This window comes from Falco peregrinus, chromosome 2, assembly GCF_023634155.1.
Source record: "Falco peregrinus isolate bFalPer1 chromosome 2, bFalPer1.pri, whole genome shotgun sequence".
In the NCBI taxonomy this organism is placed as follows: Eukaryota; Metazoa; Chordata; class Aves; order Falconiformes; family Falconidae; genus Falco; species Falco peregrinus.
Window position 1 is genome coordinate 120,579,810 of NC_073722.1, and position 16,885 is coordinate 120,596,694.

General features: G+C 40.1%; 1 protein-coding gene across 5 annotated transcripts in view; it reads right to left on the minus strand.

The window, feature by feature from the left end:
- The window catches only part of SPAG9 (sperm associated antigen 9), a 65,925-nt gene that overhangs the window by 35,156 nt on the left and 13,884 nt on the right, over nucleotides 1-16,885 (minus strand). For 2 of the 5 annotated variants that reach the window (XM_055794894.1, XM_055794895.1), the window contains exons 3-4: nucleotides 12,275-12,345; nucleotides 3,446-3,540 (exon numbers count right to left, since the gene is read on the minus strand). In XM_055794894.1, the coding sequence (XP_055650869.1) occupies nucleotides 3,446-3,540; nucleotides 12,275-12,345 (166 nt within the window). Of the gene's footprint in view, nucleotides 1-2,600; nucleotides 2,880-3,445; nucleotides 3,541-12,274; nucleotides 12,346-16,353; nucleotides 16,398-16,885 lie in introns of those variants that run through there. The other 3 variants (XM_055794896.1, XM_005243650.4, XM_005243651.4) reach the window with 3 other exon arrangements.

A 16,885-nucleotide genomic window follows, 5' to 3' on the forward strand; every position in this document is an offset into this window, starting at 1 on the left:
ATTAAGCAGTAAACTCCTTCTGGTAAATTTTACAACACTAGAAAAAAAAACAATGTTCAAAAAGCACACAATTTTAATGGGCATGAACCTTTCCACTACAGGTATACAAAGATGCTCCTTGTCACAAAAATCTTTGCAACTAATTCTCATATTGCATGTACCTTGGCCTTACATAAATATTATTCCCAGTTAGGTCGTTAATTCAGAAGTAGTTCAGCAGAGCAAAGTAGGCAGCAAAACCAGTAAAGCAAAATTAATCAGCATTACAAAATAAAAAGCATACGATACTGTTCCAGCATTTGCAAACTGAGCTGAAATGTCTTCACGAAATATAGTCGCAGAACTACACAGAATTTGATCCTAGCAATTCCCGCTATTGTACCAGGTTCTGCTTTTCTTTAGATTTCCCACAACTCTCGTGTGTGTGGGGAACAAAAGACACACCGCATAATCTAAGCTTATGTCAAAAGACAGACTGAAACCATTTCATTGGTTAAGAAGTCCAGCAACAACAAAAAAAAAAAAAAAAAAAGGGAAAAAAGGCTGCCCTTCAGTGGAAAAGAAAGGCAGCGATAAAGCATGTATTGTATAGGGCCCTTCGCTTTGGAAACCGCCTCCCGCAGCCATGGTTCAGGGCAACCAGATTTGCTTACTTGCAGGATATGCCACAAAGCTTATCTTCTTTGAAGTCTTCAGAAAAAGATAATTTAACAAAAAGCGTACCAAAAAAAAAGGTCACAACTGACATTCGTGGAATTGTTTGAAATAAAATTTATAATACATGTATTTTGTTGTGCTAAAACAGCAGTTCAAGCGCATTGCAAGATACACAGTGTAAGTTTGAAAAGGGAGCTTATTTCCGAAGTGAGGGTTATTATGTGCATGTTTGCGTTAAAAGAAATTATCTGATTAGATTGAAGCAATTTCAACATGTTTCACTGGTTGTTGACCGGAAAGCAAAGAGCCTTTCTACTCCCCCAATGTCCAAGAAATATCTGAAAATACAGCAGTGAGCAGAAGGCAAGCACGTGTTTTAAAAGCCTAAACTAATACTCTGAAGTGATGTATTGAAGCATTTACAGGAACCTTTAGGATAAACAACCAGATGCTCTGTTCTAAAATCTGACTAGTGTTAAAAAAATAGAACAATTCTTCTACAATTACATCCTTCATCTTGTATTTTTATCTTTTTCAAATGAATAAAAGACTACAGAAGTGAGTTCCAATTCCTGTAGTTCCTAAAGCAAATTACTATGGGCGGGAAAAAACACAGCTTCCCAAAAACCCCCAAGTCCATCAAATATTCTCCAGTGGAGCAAAAGCACATTACAAAAACACTGTTTATTAAACCGTCTGACTACTTAAATATATAAAAAATATAATAGAAGTTAGTGAACATAACATTGAATATTTTGCTTTTTTTGTTGTGTTGGGTGTTATTAAAAGTGGGGAGAAACCCCCAAAACAAATAAGCACAGCCTTACTAATTAGATCATTCTATAAAGAGTTACTTTAGATTTATTTTATTCCTTTTTATTTAAATATTCATACACATTTATTATCAGCTACTAATAACTGGTATTTATCTATTGATTTGGCTTTAAACCTTTAGAACAATCCTGTGCTCAGACCCCAGTTAAATGTGTACTACCATCCAAAGTCTACATGCACTGTTTTAAGGAGAAAAAGTCACACAGCTCTTTCAGAAGACACTGTTTTCCAGCATTTGGCCCTTCTAAATATTGTTTACTATTAAAATTTACGAACCACAGTTAAAGTATGTCAAGTTTGCAGGTCATAAAGATACATTTTAAAACTTTTCCAGCTGTTTCCCATTTTTAAGTAGAGTACTAAACCATGTCAAGATTACTTTTGGTCACAATATTCTAACGCATCTCTGCCACCGCTCGAAGCAGCCAGGACAAACAGAACATAACCTGGGGGGGGGACGGGACAGGGTCAGACAGAGCTGGCAACCTGCCATACAAGTATAGAAAAAGAGGAGAGGATAACATTCGGCCGAACAATAGTGAATAGGCTTTAAGAGTTCTAATGCTTAAATAATGAAAGACTTTTTCCCCACCAAGCAATCATCAGATATTATTTTTTTTTAAATAATGTGATCAACTAATCACTGTGGTTTTGAGATTATCAATGAACTGGTCTTACATGACACTTCGGATTCAAAAAAAGTAAGATTTAATAGTACAAGGCCTCAGGCTGCATACATTTATGGCTACACAAAAACCAGCAAAGTACCTGACAATACACTGAATGGTGGGCTTTACCCATGACATTACCATCACAGCGTTTTTTGCAGGTTACAACAAACCAGTATTAACAGCTTTCTTAAAAAATAAATTAAAAATAGATATACATAAACTGACCTTTTACTTGCTTAAATAAGTAAATTAAATTTGAGCATGTTAAAAAACTATATTGCCATACCCCAGTCCATAAATACTATGTTTACAAAAGAATCTGAAATGTATGAATAATTTACATCTTTAATTTATTGTTGCTCTTTCTGTTTGAAAGGAAAACGGAAAGCAGAGAGAAAGAAAGAGCACATGAAGCCAAGGTTCAGTAGGTCAGAGTACCTGAGTATCCTTGGTAGGTTCTGCGTCAGAGCTGGCACACCAGTAGAAATAGAAAAGTGCACGAGCAGCAAAACAGAGAGAGATACCAAGATAGCCGAGTTAATGACCACCGCCCCGCCAACGAAGCCAAACACAAACAGCAGCATGCATCCAGGATTCATGGCGCTGCGCTGGCATGGTGAAACGCCGGAACCAAGAAGGCTACACAGGGGCCGAGGGTGTATCTTTGTAGGCAAAGTCTGTCATTCAGCCGCTGCCACAAAAACAATGCCATCAGCAGCAGCTTTCCACTCTTCTGCAGCAGCTCCAGAGCAATGACATCACCGCTCTCCTCCCCCTCGCGCCCAGAGCCGCCGGGCTCCTCGCAGCATCTATGCAGCAACGCAGAGACACAGCCAGCCCGGGAGTTATTCTCCCCTCCTTCCACACCAAGTTCATAGGCTAGAGAGCTTCCAAATCTGCATAATATATTCACACCAAGCCCTCAGAACAAATGGGTACCACGATGCACCCCTTCATCAACCCGTACACAAAGCCACAGCAAGGTATCAATTATTTTGGGACAGCTCTGACATTTTTCCCTGCCTACCCAAATGCAAACACTCAAAAAAGCCAAAATTGTTTAATGCTAACGTACAAAGTATATCTCAACGTTTACCAGTACAGCAGCAAAAGCCTCTTTCTACTGATTTCTACACTATTCTCTTACCACATTCCAATCATACAACAAATCTTTCCGAATCAGCCAAACCGTTGTTGTAGGATTAAAGAACAAAGTCTTGCAAACACAAATGAATGGATTTTTTTTCTTTCATTTCAGGGCGAGAGCGTAATAAATAGCTTACCTAATTCTACTGTGTGTTGTGGATTCTAGCTGATCACCCCCTGTTAGCTGATGAAGTTTGGTTCTTTCCAAGTGCTCCATATAATTGTGAATCATCTGTTTAAAAGGACAGAGAAACAGCAAGAAATATTTAGTAACATTTACTTTTACTACAACTGTGTAATTCTTGGCCAATATAATATAATCTTCCCCTGCAGTGCTAAAAATAGTAAAAGCATTCAGAAACATTAAAGAAACAGATAAAGAAAGAAGCAAAATTATACAGTGTGTAAAACCACAAACCAGAAGAGATGCCTGTAATAAATAAAAAAATTGGAAAACTTTCATGCACAGGAAAACATCCCAAGGGCACACAAAGTGCATGTGAAGAGTTTTGAACAGAAGTACCAGGTTCAAATTAATTTTGGAGGCGAAGACCTCTATGCCCAGCAGATATTAAGGTTTATTATGACACAATACATTTCACTATAACCTAATTGCCAAGTACTGTGAAGGTGAGAGAATATGCACCTCAAATATTAAACGTAATGAATCCACAAACCAAGAATCAGATTATTTCCAGAGGCAGAAATATGAAGTCAGCACCTTTTCTAACATTCAAAAAAATTTTACTGGTCTGTCTTTTCTAGAAGTGAAGTTTGGTATTAAATTATCTAGACTGACATCTCATAAAAAGGACTGAGCGCCTGTGGGGTTTTAGCACTCAAGAGCAGCTTTGCTTCCTTACTCTCTTTTATGAGAGAGCCACAGGCCCACATGCAGACTCCTGCAGTCATGACTTATTTAACAAACCCTGATTCCAATCGGCCAAAGGATAATGCTACCCAGCATGTAACCGATCCAAGACACGCATGGTGAGATGTAACAGGTATCGCTGCATCACTCCAAAAGGTGAATTTGGATGTATACGTCTTTGAAATGAAAACTGGGAAAGCCTGAAGAGAAGCCTATGTGACACTTGGTATTTTTAGCACTCCTGCACTCACGTTTCACAGATGAATAGGGCACTCTCAACACCACCAAAAAAAAAAAAAAAAAAAGAAAGAAAGAAAGAAAGAAAATCATAGGTGTACTGCAGAAGAATGTAGTGTACTTTTTTCCTGAGACATATTCAGGTCATATCTCAAAGGCTTCCTCTAGAGAAAAAAAAACCAAACCTATTCTGTAAAACTGTTATTTCTTCTGCTATTCTGGAAAGGGTATACACAAACTCATAGAATAGTGTTATTAACAGGCACTGGTACAACCCATAATACATAACCTTTTATTTTGGGGGCAGTTGTATACATTAGGACTGAATTCAGCTGGACCTGGAAACCTACATCTCCGTGTTACTTTCGAGTCAGCACTGATGTGTCCAAGGCCAGTAAAGCTTGACCTTCACATACTATTAACTTCAATTAACAGCAGCTTTTCCACAAACACTGCTTGCCAGCATTAGCTATATCTGAATATATATATCCTTAGTCTGAGAATTTTCTGGTAGAGTCAATCGGCTTAAGATACCCTGATTGCTGGATATTCTATAAATCAATAGCTTACATGGTAAATACTGGTTACGTACAGATCCTGGTCGTCACACCATTCACCTGAACTCAACGTAATTCAGACCAGAAAAACAAAAATCTCACTATTTTTAGAGAAATGTTATATAATATACTTTAACTGCTGTCAAAAGCTTAAAAAAATTTATCCTCCAACAAAATGACATAAAAGCAGCATTTTACTAGGACCATCTTGTTTGCTTTCTGAATTTTTTTAAAGCTTAGTCATACACAGGGAGCAATCAAAACATGTGAAAGCTCCACCTTCAACTATCCACAATTCTTGGTTTTTCTTTTTTTCACCAAGCAACCAAAATTAGGTGGTCCAATGATTCCTGTGCATAGTTTTACACGAGTTTATTATAATTCACATTAATTTAGAAATTCCAGGGAAAAAATAATTCATAACTTTGAAATACACATTAAACCACCTGTATCCTGTCCATGTATTCCCTCATCATGGGAGGGAAGATATTAATGAACACAATCTGACCTACCCGCAAACACTTCGGTTTGCAGTACACCAATTGGTTTCTTGAAGTAAAATTTTAAACAGAACATCTGGGGTGCTTTTTAGCTAGTGAACAGAAGCTGAGTAACTAGTACCTTTCCAGGAACAACTAACACGGGGGGGGGGGGGGGGAAGAATAGGTCATTAAAACCTGCACAACTTTCGTGTTTTGCAGAGTACATGGTTTAACCTACTTTCTTCCCCCCTCTCAGTGTATTCTTTTGTTTACTGAAATGTCTCATCATATTTATTGCCCACATACAGAGGCTAGAGGGCAGGTCAATTTAAAGGACTACGAAGTTTAGTATTGTTTGCAGATGAAAATGATGCTGATGGTAAAATGATGAAAATCTGTAGGTCACGTAGTTCAGCATAAAGTGCATAAGCTATAGGAACACAAAAATAAGATGAGAAAACAAATACATGTGTAGTGCAGCTTGGTAATTTCTCTCCAGATCCAGGCTATACATGCCTGTGGTGTCCCAAAAATCAGAAGAACAGCGCCCCTGTGTAAAGTCCACACACTGTCTTGATCCAGGGTCTCCAGGACACAAGTTGACAATACTGAAACATCGTCCACAAGGAACAGATTTCCTCCCCTCCCCTCCCTACCCATTGACAGGGCGACCACACGGCTGGGGCTGTACAGTCATGAGACACAGGGCATGGATTCTCAGCTTCTAGAAATTAGTTAATCAAAAGGCTGAACTAATAAATACTGTAGCTTATTGGGAGGTTAGTTCACTGTAACTGCTCATCTACAATACAAATTTTGAAGACTCCCTCCAAAACCACTGGGATCTGAACCAGATGACCTCCAGAGGTCTTTTCAATCTAAATTACTCTAAGCCTCAGCATATACTTGAAGTGCCATCCTGATAAAAAAAAACCACCCAAACCAAAAAGCCTAACCAATTAATGCACTAGAATTCTCAGTGCTCAAAATCTGATCAGAAGTTTTTCTATGTTTTGAGATTTCTCAGCTATCCAAAGAAATAGTTTTAATATTACTGACAATTTAAAAATAGACTTACATTGATTTAATTGCTCCCTACTCAGCACAATTCTTACCAAAGTTATGCTGAAGGGCAGATGACAAAGGACTGTATCTACTACCCTGCTCTTCAATAAAAGTTGCAGTCAATATTTAATCATCTTTAACCTTTCACTACTGACAGCTCACCTTGCTGCCCCTGAATTTCACAAGTATTTTCATTACGACCAACTGTTCAAGGAAGACATCATAAACACTGACCACTTCAGCACTGCTGCAATTAAATACATTGCTCAATTACCATTAGCTGAGGGGATTAAAGATAAACTCAGAACGTGGAAGAATTACCTTATTTAGTTAACAGCATTCCACAGTTCACGTGTTAGCTCATTTTAGGTCACAACACGTGCAAACTGACTACAATGAACTTTTGAGGACACTCCAGCATGAACATGGAAGTCATTCCCTCCGAATGCACATGACAATTATGCAACGTCTTTCCGTCTTGAAAAAATACTCAGATCTGTTTCCTCGTATGGCACATGACAAGTTCTACAACTGCAGAAAGTGTTACAGGTTTTTCTGTGTCTTAAACCTCAGCATTCAGTGAAAGACAACCAACATCCTGTCACCAGTTTCTATTCCTACCCTTACAAATACGACCACTCCCAACGCACACAAGCCTGGTATTTTCTTTGTCACAAACAAAAGCGTGTATACCATGTTGTGGTTATTGTTACCTGCACGTTTTCCTTAACCAGGTTGAAAGCATCTCCTTTATACCTTCCTTTCTCTCTCAGTCCTTCCTTTTTGTGTCAATGCTTTAACTCCCCCAGGACAGGTTTTAGTAATTCTTTTGCTGTCAGACCAGGCTCAGGGCTACAGCCCTCACTGCTCAGCCTGCGGATCCAATCAGGTTTGGCACAAGCAGCTCCTCCCTTTGGGAATGTGCCACCAACTGTGTATATATAGAACTTTCTGTGTCCCACATAATCTCCATTTATTAAGGTAACGGACATCTCTAGAATCTCCTTGATTCAGTACAGAAGTCCTAAACATACTTCCATGTAACTACCTTTTACCTTTAATTATTTGCGGTGACCTTGTCATCCAAGTAAAAACACCATTCCCACTGGTGAGCTTGACACTTCTTTAACCACATACAAGATGATGTTGCTGGCAGATACAATAGTACGTAAAGATGTTCAATCCAGCCCTTTACACCAAGTTGTTAATGCTTAGCATAAAGCTTTAGAAATACTATTTGCTTGAACACATACCTAAAGTCTGATCTCAAGACACTGTGCCTGGTACCCATGGTCACCCACAGTTGTAACTAGACAACTTCCATTTGGCCTTCTCTTGCCGTTTCCCTATACAGGGACTTTTGCAGGGGATAAATATATCCAAATGAACCTGACAAAGTACATTCCCAATGCCAGCGACAGGCTCACTGTTCTGTCACATTGTATCAGTGCAGAACACTGAGAAACTTCCATGGCCCAATTATGCTTCATTAAACTAAGCCTATGTTCTGTGTGTCAGGGAAAGAGATATTGAACCATCTTAGCCTTGTGTTTACCAAAGGATAAAGAGAATCACTTCCTTAAAAAGAAAAAAAAAGTTTTATTTTGGAAATCTGTTTCGAGTAGTGCCACAGGTGTTAGGCAACTCTCAAGCAGATGCTAAAGTTCTGCTTTGTCTCAGTTTCCCAACTGAGTAATAAAAGTAGAACAGCCTTCAGCAGAGCCTTTCTAAAGCCAGTGCCACAGTTATGAAGTGCACCCCATTAACTATGCAGAAAACTCAAGAAAGACCCTTTACTTCCTGCTCAGGGGGTTTGCTCTGAAAGAGTCACTAGCAGCAGTGCATCATCTCTTTGCAGCAAAGGCAAAAAAAGCACCAACAGGTATGTAGAGAAGACAGGACTGCCTTTATACAGGGAATTTTCTATTAAACAGAACAGTAAAAGCTACAGCTGAGTAGCAAAACTCCTTTCTAAGTCTATAGAGCAAAGGTCTGAAGACTTTTTGATTAGCCCATTGAATCCAGCCTTGTGGCTGTGTAATTACTTCCTGCATCTGGTCCTTTACAGCCAGAGAAAGATGAAAACAAGACTTTGCATAGTTAGATTCCAGAAGTCCAAAATCAGGAACTCCAGCATACGCTTTATTGCTCATCTGTTACAAGCATTACAAGGGAGGAAGATCAGCACAAGATCAAAATACACTGCAAGCAGGGAAAAGACAAGGGACCAGAGGATGTTAACTACGCAGGGGACCACAACATGGATGAAAGAACACGTTCAGGCTGCACTCATACATTCTGTTCTGACTGAACAGTTTACCCTCTTCACTACCTGCGACAAACGCTCAGCTGCACTCCACCTCCCAGTCTGCCAACTCAACTGCTCCGGTTATCACACCCTAATCCACTGAAAATCAAACCAGTTAGCTCAAGCACAGACTTACCAGGAGAGGAAGCTTAAGGGGGCATAGTCCACTCACACCCATTAGCCCATCTCCCACTCTACAGAGAGCAGCCAGAAAAGAGAGAGGCTGATTTAACAGAAGGGTGAGGAAGGCTAAATACTCTTCCCAGAGCTGCACCCAGCCCTGCTGTTTCTGCAGCTGCAGACACCTTGTTGCTACGGCATGCTGGTGCCCCGGAGCTGCAATGCAGAGCCCTGTCGGTGGCAGGCTGAGCTCCAAGGAACACTCCCCACACTCATCACAATGCTCACTGCGGGTGTGGGATTCAGTTCTCTGGTTCACATCACTGGTGTAACTTCCCATGGCTTTAAGCAGTTTAAGTAGGTCTTGGTCCGTTTTGCCTGAAACCCTTTAGTTGAAATTGCTGTGAGTTGCTGAGTCAGCAAGCTTGCGGGGCAACCATCTCCTGCAAAGAGGTAGCCACAGGCACGGAGGGCTGAAAGAGGACAGTGAAGTCAAGAGCTGGAAGAAAAAGACACCCAAGTCCAAAATACTAATCTGTGAATTAAAGACTAAGGGGGGGGTGGAGGGAAGCAAATTCTGAAGACAGGCAGAAAAGAAAAAAATTACTAGAAATAGAGATTGCAGAAAATGCAGTCAAGTCACATCTTAAACACAACACCTGTCAAAGTAATCACTGCCAACACCTTACAGCTTAAAAAGAAACCACCTTTCTAACATTCTGTTCATTATTTGATCAACTGATAGAAAAACAATTGCCATTTCAGTAGGTACCAAAGACGGATCACTTGCAAAGACAATGGTGAAGTTGATTCAGAAGGAAGTGTTCCTTCCTAGAAAAACTTCAAAGTCAGAAAGGTTTCTGAAACACGTATTGTGAGAGAAATATTTAAGCCAATAAACTTGATAACTAAATACTTGAAGTAGGTTGGACATTTGCCAAAATATTGCATTAAAAGAAAAAAAATGTCGTTACTACACAGACCTAAAGCACTAGAATTTGATGGGACAAAGGGAAGCAGGAAATCCCAACGGGGGTGGGGAAGAAGGGCACCGTTATCGGACAGTCCCTTCCAGTCCCCAGGGATTTCAATCCCTGAGTCTTAAACACACACCAGACACCAGCATTAAGATGCTGACCTCCTGAGACAGTCTTTGACTAAGCGAGGTACATCAGGGACTTTGTACTTTGCAACAACGGGTCTCTCTAATTGTGCTCAAAAATGTCTTTACAGATGAAGATAAGGAATATCTAAGTTAGCTTCCTGAGGTTAGTCACACAGTTGTCAAAAAGGCTCCCAGCCTTCTACAACCAACCATACTGCTGGTAGCTATTCTTTGCCCTTAGTTCCCAGCCCAGACCTAAGCTTTTGCAGCCCACAAACCCATTACCCACCAACTCTCCATGCCCTATCTTTAATACCCTGTTGTATTTTAGCAGCTGCACGCTGGTGGCCTGAGAATTGTGTGTACCTCTAGTAACATCTACGCACATCTGTAACCTAAAGACAGAGACCAAACCGTATGTAGACAAAAGCAGAAATATCCTAACTTAAAGGTGTTTGGTTTTAGAAGCTACGTAATATGGATTTTTCTTCATCATTCTGATTTCCTTAAGTATTTTGAGTGGTCAGAAACAGCTGAACACAGGGAGAGAGGTGAAACATTAAAAATGAAAAAAAAAAAAATGTTGAGACTAGAGAAACAAAGAAAGTGGTAAACATGCTGGAAGGAAGGAGTACAGAAGACATGAGATCTGATTTTAGGAGCACAGAGGTATGAGTATACCATATTGCATTACAACTTAATTCTTTATGAAGAAAGGACATAGTCACCTCAGTAGTAATAAAGCCCAAGAAAACACCTCTCCCTACACCAAAGAGTGAGTTTAAGATGTAAAAGCATTTAATAAATTGGAATCAAACCAGCAGAGGCTGTTGTCCATTTTGGAGCAAAACCTACGTAAAAAGATATTCAGAACATTTCATTAGCATTTCATTGAATTAATGGTGCCCAATACATTTAGTTATCTTGAACTCTGCAAAACAGGATTCAGTAAGAACCTGTGCCATTTCTATTGTGGTGATACCCATAGGTTCTAACTAAAATAAACCAAAACTTTGCAAGCACACAGTACTCTGAAGTACGTCCAGTTCAAAAGGATGTAAAACTTAAGTGGGCAGCATTAAGCCTTATCAATTCTCATCTTAAATTTTGATTTTCCAACAGACACAGCACTCTAAGGCAACTGTTCAGTAACAAACATGATCTTAAGTAAATACATGAGTACTTTTTATTGAAGAGCTGCAGAAGTCTTGTCACACAGCATGCAAGAGCTACGTGTTGGTTGTGGGTCCAAGCCACTTTCAGCTGTTGTCAGTACAACATACTCATCTTATGATTGCTAAGGAAGTATTAAAGGTAACCAAATCCAACATCTGTATTTGCTTTCCCTTTCCCCACAGGTGGTTTTTTGAGCTAGGAAGACTCAGTATTGCATTTCCCACTTTGTTAATGGTCATCTAAAACAAGCTATCTGACCTTTCAAACAAAGGTAAAGGTATCAGAGTAAGCAGAAGAACTGTGCTCAATACTGGGACTTCAGATAAATCAGAATTACTCAGAGAACCCAGTCATTTCCTCACTAAAGTATACTAGTTAGGCAGTAAGCATCCCTGCATGGGAAATACAGCCTGCTCCTAAAAACCAAAGTGTTGCAAGTCCCTTTATGCTTCAGAACCAACTTCAAAAGTACGGCTCTTATTTATTTAATTTAACAAAGTCAAACTTGTCCCATCTTCATTGGAAAATACTGTTTTGAACAGCTATCAATAAGTATGGCAGGGACTTCCTTTAATCACGTATCTCAGTAGGCAGCCAGTTTTTGAAGGTATTTGTTCCTTCAACAGTACAAGTAAAACCAACACAGAGAACTGCTGGAAAGAGTACTGAGATTGCAATTGCATTTCTATTTCTTTGAAGTTTGTTAGCGGGCTTTGAAGAATTGCCTTTGAAATATGAAAACGCAAATTCCTGATTTGTTTTTTTTTAAAAAAAAAACCCAACAAAACAACAACTCTGAATAACTGACAAACCTATAAAACTGACAAACATGTCATCAAACTTACATGGAGAAATACAGATGTGAATGAGAAAAATCACATAGCCAAATGAAGTCTGGTTATAACATTAGCAATACAAACATCCGAGCATCACTGAATAACCCAAAGTATCCAGTAATCTTCCCAACTGCTTTTCAGAACACAAAGTTTTCCATAGATCTACATTTTTACAGATACTCTGAATTTGTCTTGGCATAACAACCTACCTCTGTATGTCTTGAATGAAGTGCATTGTATTCTTTCTTGAGTTCTGCCTCCCTCTCCTCAAGTCTGCTAACTGGAAGAAGAAAAATTTTAAAAAAAGAATTAAAATTAAATTCAGTGCTCTAGTAAATGAGACTGACTTCCCTAGGACCAGGCAACCAGATCAGAGATAAGAGTATTCTCGGTAGTGAATAGCAAGTCGGTTCTTCTGTTTTTAAACTCTTACCACTTGAGCTTCCCAAATAAACCACCAGCAGCATAATCTTACAATTTGCAGTCCTCTTAAACAGCCCAAATACTGCTAGTATGCCGATTGCTAGTCCAATGAGGGGAGGAGTGCGTTACGTTCAAGGAGCCCTTACTACCCACACTAATCCAGATTGTCCCACATGTCCACACAGAAACCATGGGAAGAGTCAGAAGCCACGTCACATTGCTAGACTGAATCTTGGGTGAGAGCTATGACTTCCAGTTAAGGCTCTGCACTGGTTTCCTAGAACATAACCACACCATTTCCAGAGGTGTTTTAACTAGAGCAAACATAAACAAGGTATTCTTTAAAACAGCTTCGAGTCATATATTGTGGTACAAAAATTAAAAATTCTGCTGGCATTCACTCATATTCCACTGAGATTCAGGGAAAGAAAACATTTGAATATTTCTGTAGGTATTCCAAGAAATTAAAATACAGGGCACAGATTTAGTAGAACTTCATTCAGACAGTGAGTTTGTATTAAGAGGAGAAGATCTGGAACAAACCACAATATACCTGTGCAATTAATTTGCACGAACAACTAAGACAATTTAGAACTTTCTTCACCAACTTATTTTTTCCCCATTCCAACAAAGTATTTTTTGCTGCTTAGACGCAAATTTTTTTTATAGTTATTTTTGAGGACAATATTTATGTGACATAAAGCATGTGTTTCAAGTTCTGTAACTGAGCTCTTACTCCACTTGCCCTGTTTAAATACCCCTATGAAATTTCAAATTTGTAGTTCCCCGTCTCCAGAGACTCATTGCCAAACACATTATCCAAAACAAATGCCAGCATCTTCTCTGCCCTTTGCACATTTTCATATTGCTAACCGGGCCTTCAGAAAATTAATTATCAATATACCATTTCTTTTTGCTCCATATATCTGTATTTTGGCATAGTATTTTATTGTAAGTATGTCTCAAACAAAAAAATATATCTTTGCCAGAGTCAAATGCTGGAACCAAAATACGTAATCGTCTACTCACTCCAATCTGTGTAAACATTCTTAGCTCCTAATCTAATCTTGTTCTTATTAGAACATTAAGTTCCTTGACACAACCTTTTCCATTCCACCTGCAAGTATCTGACCAAAGGTACTACATCAAATCGTATTTATACCAACACAAGATTGAACACTTTCATTTCTGCACTGGTACCGACGTGAACAAAACCTCTTTGGGTCAAAGAGCAGCAAGCAATGTACAAGCGTTTACAGCACAAGAAAAATAATGTATTTTTGAGATGCAACGTAGGACAAATATCTAACTAATGGAATATTTTAGGTTTTTGATTTTAGCTAACAGATGTTTTAAGCCTTCCCACACATTTAAATCATAGAATGGTTTGGGCTGGAAGGAACCTTAAAGATCACCCAGTTGCACCCCCCACCACGGGCAGGGCCCCCTCCCACCAGCCCAGGGTGCCCCCAGCCCCGTCCAGTCTGGCCTTGAGCCCTGCCAGGGATGGGGCACCCACAGCTGCTCCGGGCAGCTCGTGCCAGCGCCTCAGCACCCTCACAGGAAAGGATTTCTTTCCAATATCTAATCTAAATCTACTCTCTTTAAAGGGAGGTAATATGGAAGCTTGTTATACATGCCTACAGAAACAAGCATCAGAATTTTTAGTCACAAAGCTTGACATGACAAACAAAATTTTATCCACTTAGACTGACAGTCATTCCAGTCAGAAGTAATTACATTTTACAACAGCTGACCATCAGAGACATCCCAGCAGTGACCAGTCAGCAGGTCCAAGGCAGAGCTCCCCAGCTTTAGCTGCGCACCCCACATCCCACAGTGGCTGGGCAGCTCACGTGTGAATCCACCAGCTCCGGGCTTTGCACCGCACTTCTCAGCATCCCTCCCTTTGCCGCAGTCCAAGGGCCTGGTAACCTTTCTGCTGTACTAAACCTGCTTTAGGACAGACAAATAGCCTGGAAATCAGCAAGTGCTAAGTGCATGACTAATCGGCTTCATATTCGGTGAAACCATCTGCCTCTCCTAACAAGAGTGCTCAAGCACCTGGCAAGAGGTGGGCAGCCCTGCCACAGCTCCGTGCCCACACTGTTGCCCTGCAAAACGCTGCTGCTTCACGCTGGGTCCATGTGGCATCACCAGGAACTTGCAAAGAAACCACGGTGATGTGCCCCAACATCGTTCGGTATGCTTGTGTCTAGACACCGCAGCCAGTGCTGGCTCCTAGACATTAATTTTATCTGGTGGATTCTGGGAGAGGTGCTTGCCACACTGCATTGAATCAAGATTAATGCCACATTAGGTGTTAGAAACACCCTTCTTCGCAGCTGTCCATAACCTTCATGAGATCCACCAAAGCGTTTCCCACCATTAGGATTTAACAATTGACATTCCATAACAAAGCACACCATTTTCACCTTTTATGGCCCAATTTTAAGTAGTTCCCCAAATCAAGTCATAGAAGACAAACGTAGATACGGGTACTGCTTAGTCAAGGAGCGTATCTCCATTAAATCTGGTAACTATTTTTGTTACATACATTAGTTTAAAAAACATGAAAGCCCTGGAAGACAATGTAATTGACATTCAGCATTTTCTTCTGGAAGTCACTTCCAGCTGTGTAACACATGACAGTCCTACAGCCGGAAGTTTCAGGTCATAAGCAGATGTACACTTAAGCTGATACACCCTCAACAGACGCCACGTTAACAGTCCTCAAAACAGGCTTTTCCAATACCAGTAGGATGATACGCAACATCAGAAATCTATGTACCCCAAACATGCCTCCCATCAAAGATAAGATCTCAACAAAACCACCAACAGAGGAGGCTTCTCTTTTCCAACTAAGCACTGTGGAAAAGATCAGATATTCCCTGAGGATCAGAGGTCACCATGGATCTGAACACAGCAGATAAACGAACCTAGTTAAGAACAGCCAGAACAAGACCACCAGATTCTTTCCCCCAAACCTTGGAGAAACTTATTAAAACACTACTAAAGGTTCTCTCCCATCAGTAGTAACAGAAAACTAAAAACTGGCACCCAGAAGTACAGTTAAAACCAAACAGTCACCAGTTCCACTGTACTCCACCAGCACACAGAAGAGTGGAAGTCTGGCACCTCCCCAGGAACACCCTCCCAGGAGGAACGGAGCTGGGCACTGGCACTGCCTGACACATGCTGGGCTCACAAAGTAGCAACCAGACACAGTTCCCATCAATTTCACTTCAGTAACAATACAAAAAGCTCAGGCTAAGACTTTTTTTCCAACTAACATGTCTAATTCTTAATGGGTAAATGGTAAAATCAGTGTGATGACATACATCCTAAAAGCAAAATATCCATTGTCTCTGTTTTAATACGTCTTTATGAAGCCATTGTATCCTCATTACATCACAGAAGATACTACACCGCAAGGTGACATTGTGTAAGGTATTACATGCGCAGAATACAATACACATGAAAAGGTTTCACTACTCACAGCTATAAGTCTATGTAGAAAAATTTTAAAGATCTCCAAGCATCGTAAATTGAAGCATAAAATGCAAATATTCTAGCGTTTCTAAGCTGATAGGAAAGCATCCCACTGGAACAACACGGCAAATGCATGCCCAAGATCTACCTGCAACATTCTCCAGCACTGTCAATATTCTAAAACTTTCAATGACCTGAAGTACCAATCCCAACCACAGTTCTCTCTCCAATCAAACCAATCAAGCCTAAAAATGGGAGATTAAATATTACAGCAAACTAGAAAGAAGCCTCTGGAATTTCTGCCTCCTGACAGCGTTATGAAGAATTAGGCAGCACAGCTGCCCACCCTGCCTGTTCAAAAATCAGAGCTTACCTCCCAAGTCTGATGGCTTTTACCAAGTTTGGAACACCCTCCATCTGTATGTTGTCCTCTGCCTCAAAATGCTGAAAAGCCTGAGGGGGAGAAAGAGAAACAGACCTGCTAGCATGCCAAATCAACCAGTACGATGCCTTCAAGAGGAATTACAAGTTCCTGCTACACAAGCCAAGACAGAGATCCAGCTCATTAATGAGCATTTTCTAGCACTAAGACTATCTGCAGGCTCCATCCAGCTCCATTCTTAAAAGCAGGACCCATACCAAAGTTAAGACATAGATCAAGAGTAATCAATCCCATGATCCAGTAGGACCTTATGATGTATTAAGTACTTGCTACACAGCACACACATCAGCCACAGATTGAAACAGGGACTGAAGCTATCAAACAAGTATTTAACCTGAAAGTGTCAAGACCTGGCAATAAGCAGGACAGAAAACTGATTTGTAAAACAAGAAATAAATTCAACTCCTTGACAAGACCGATGTCTTCAAGTAGCTCTTACTACTGTGAACTACAGGTCTAATTA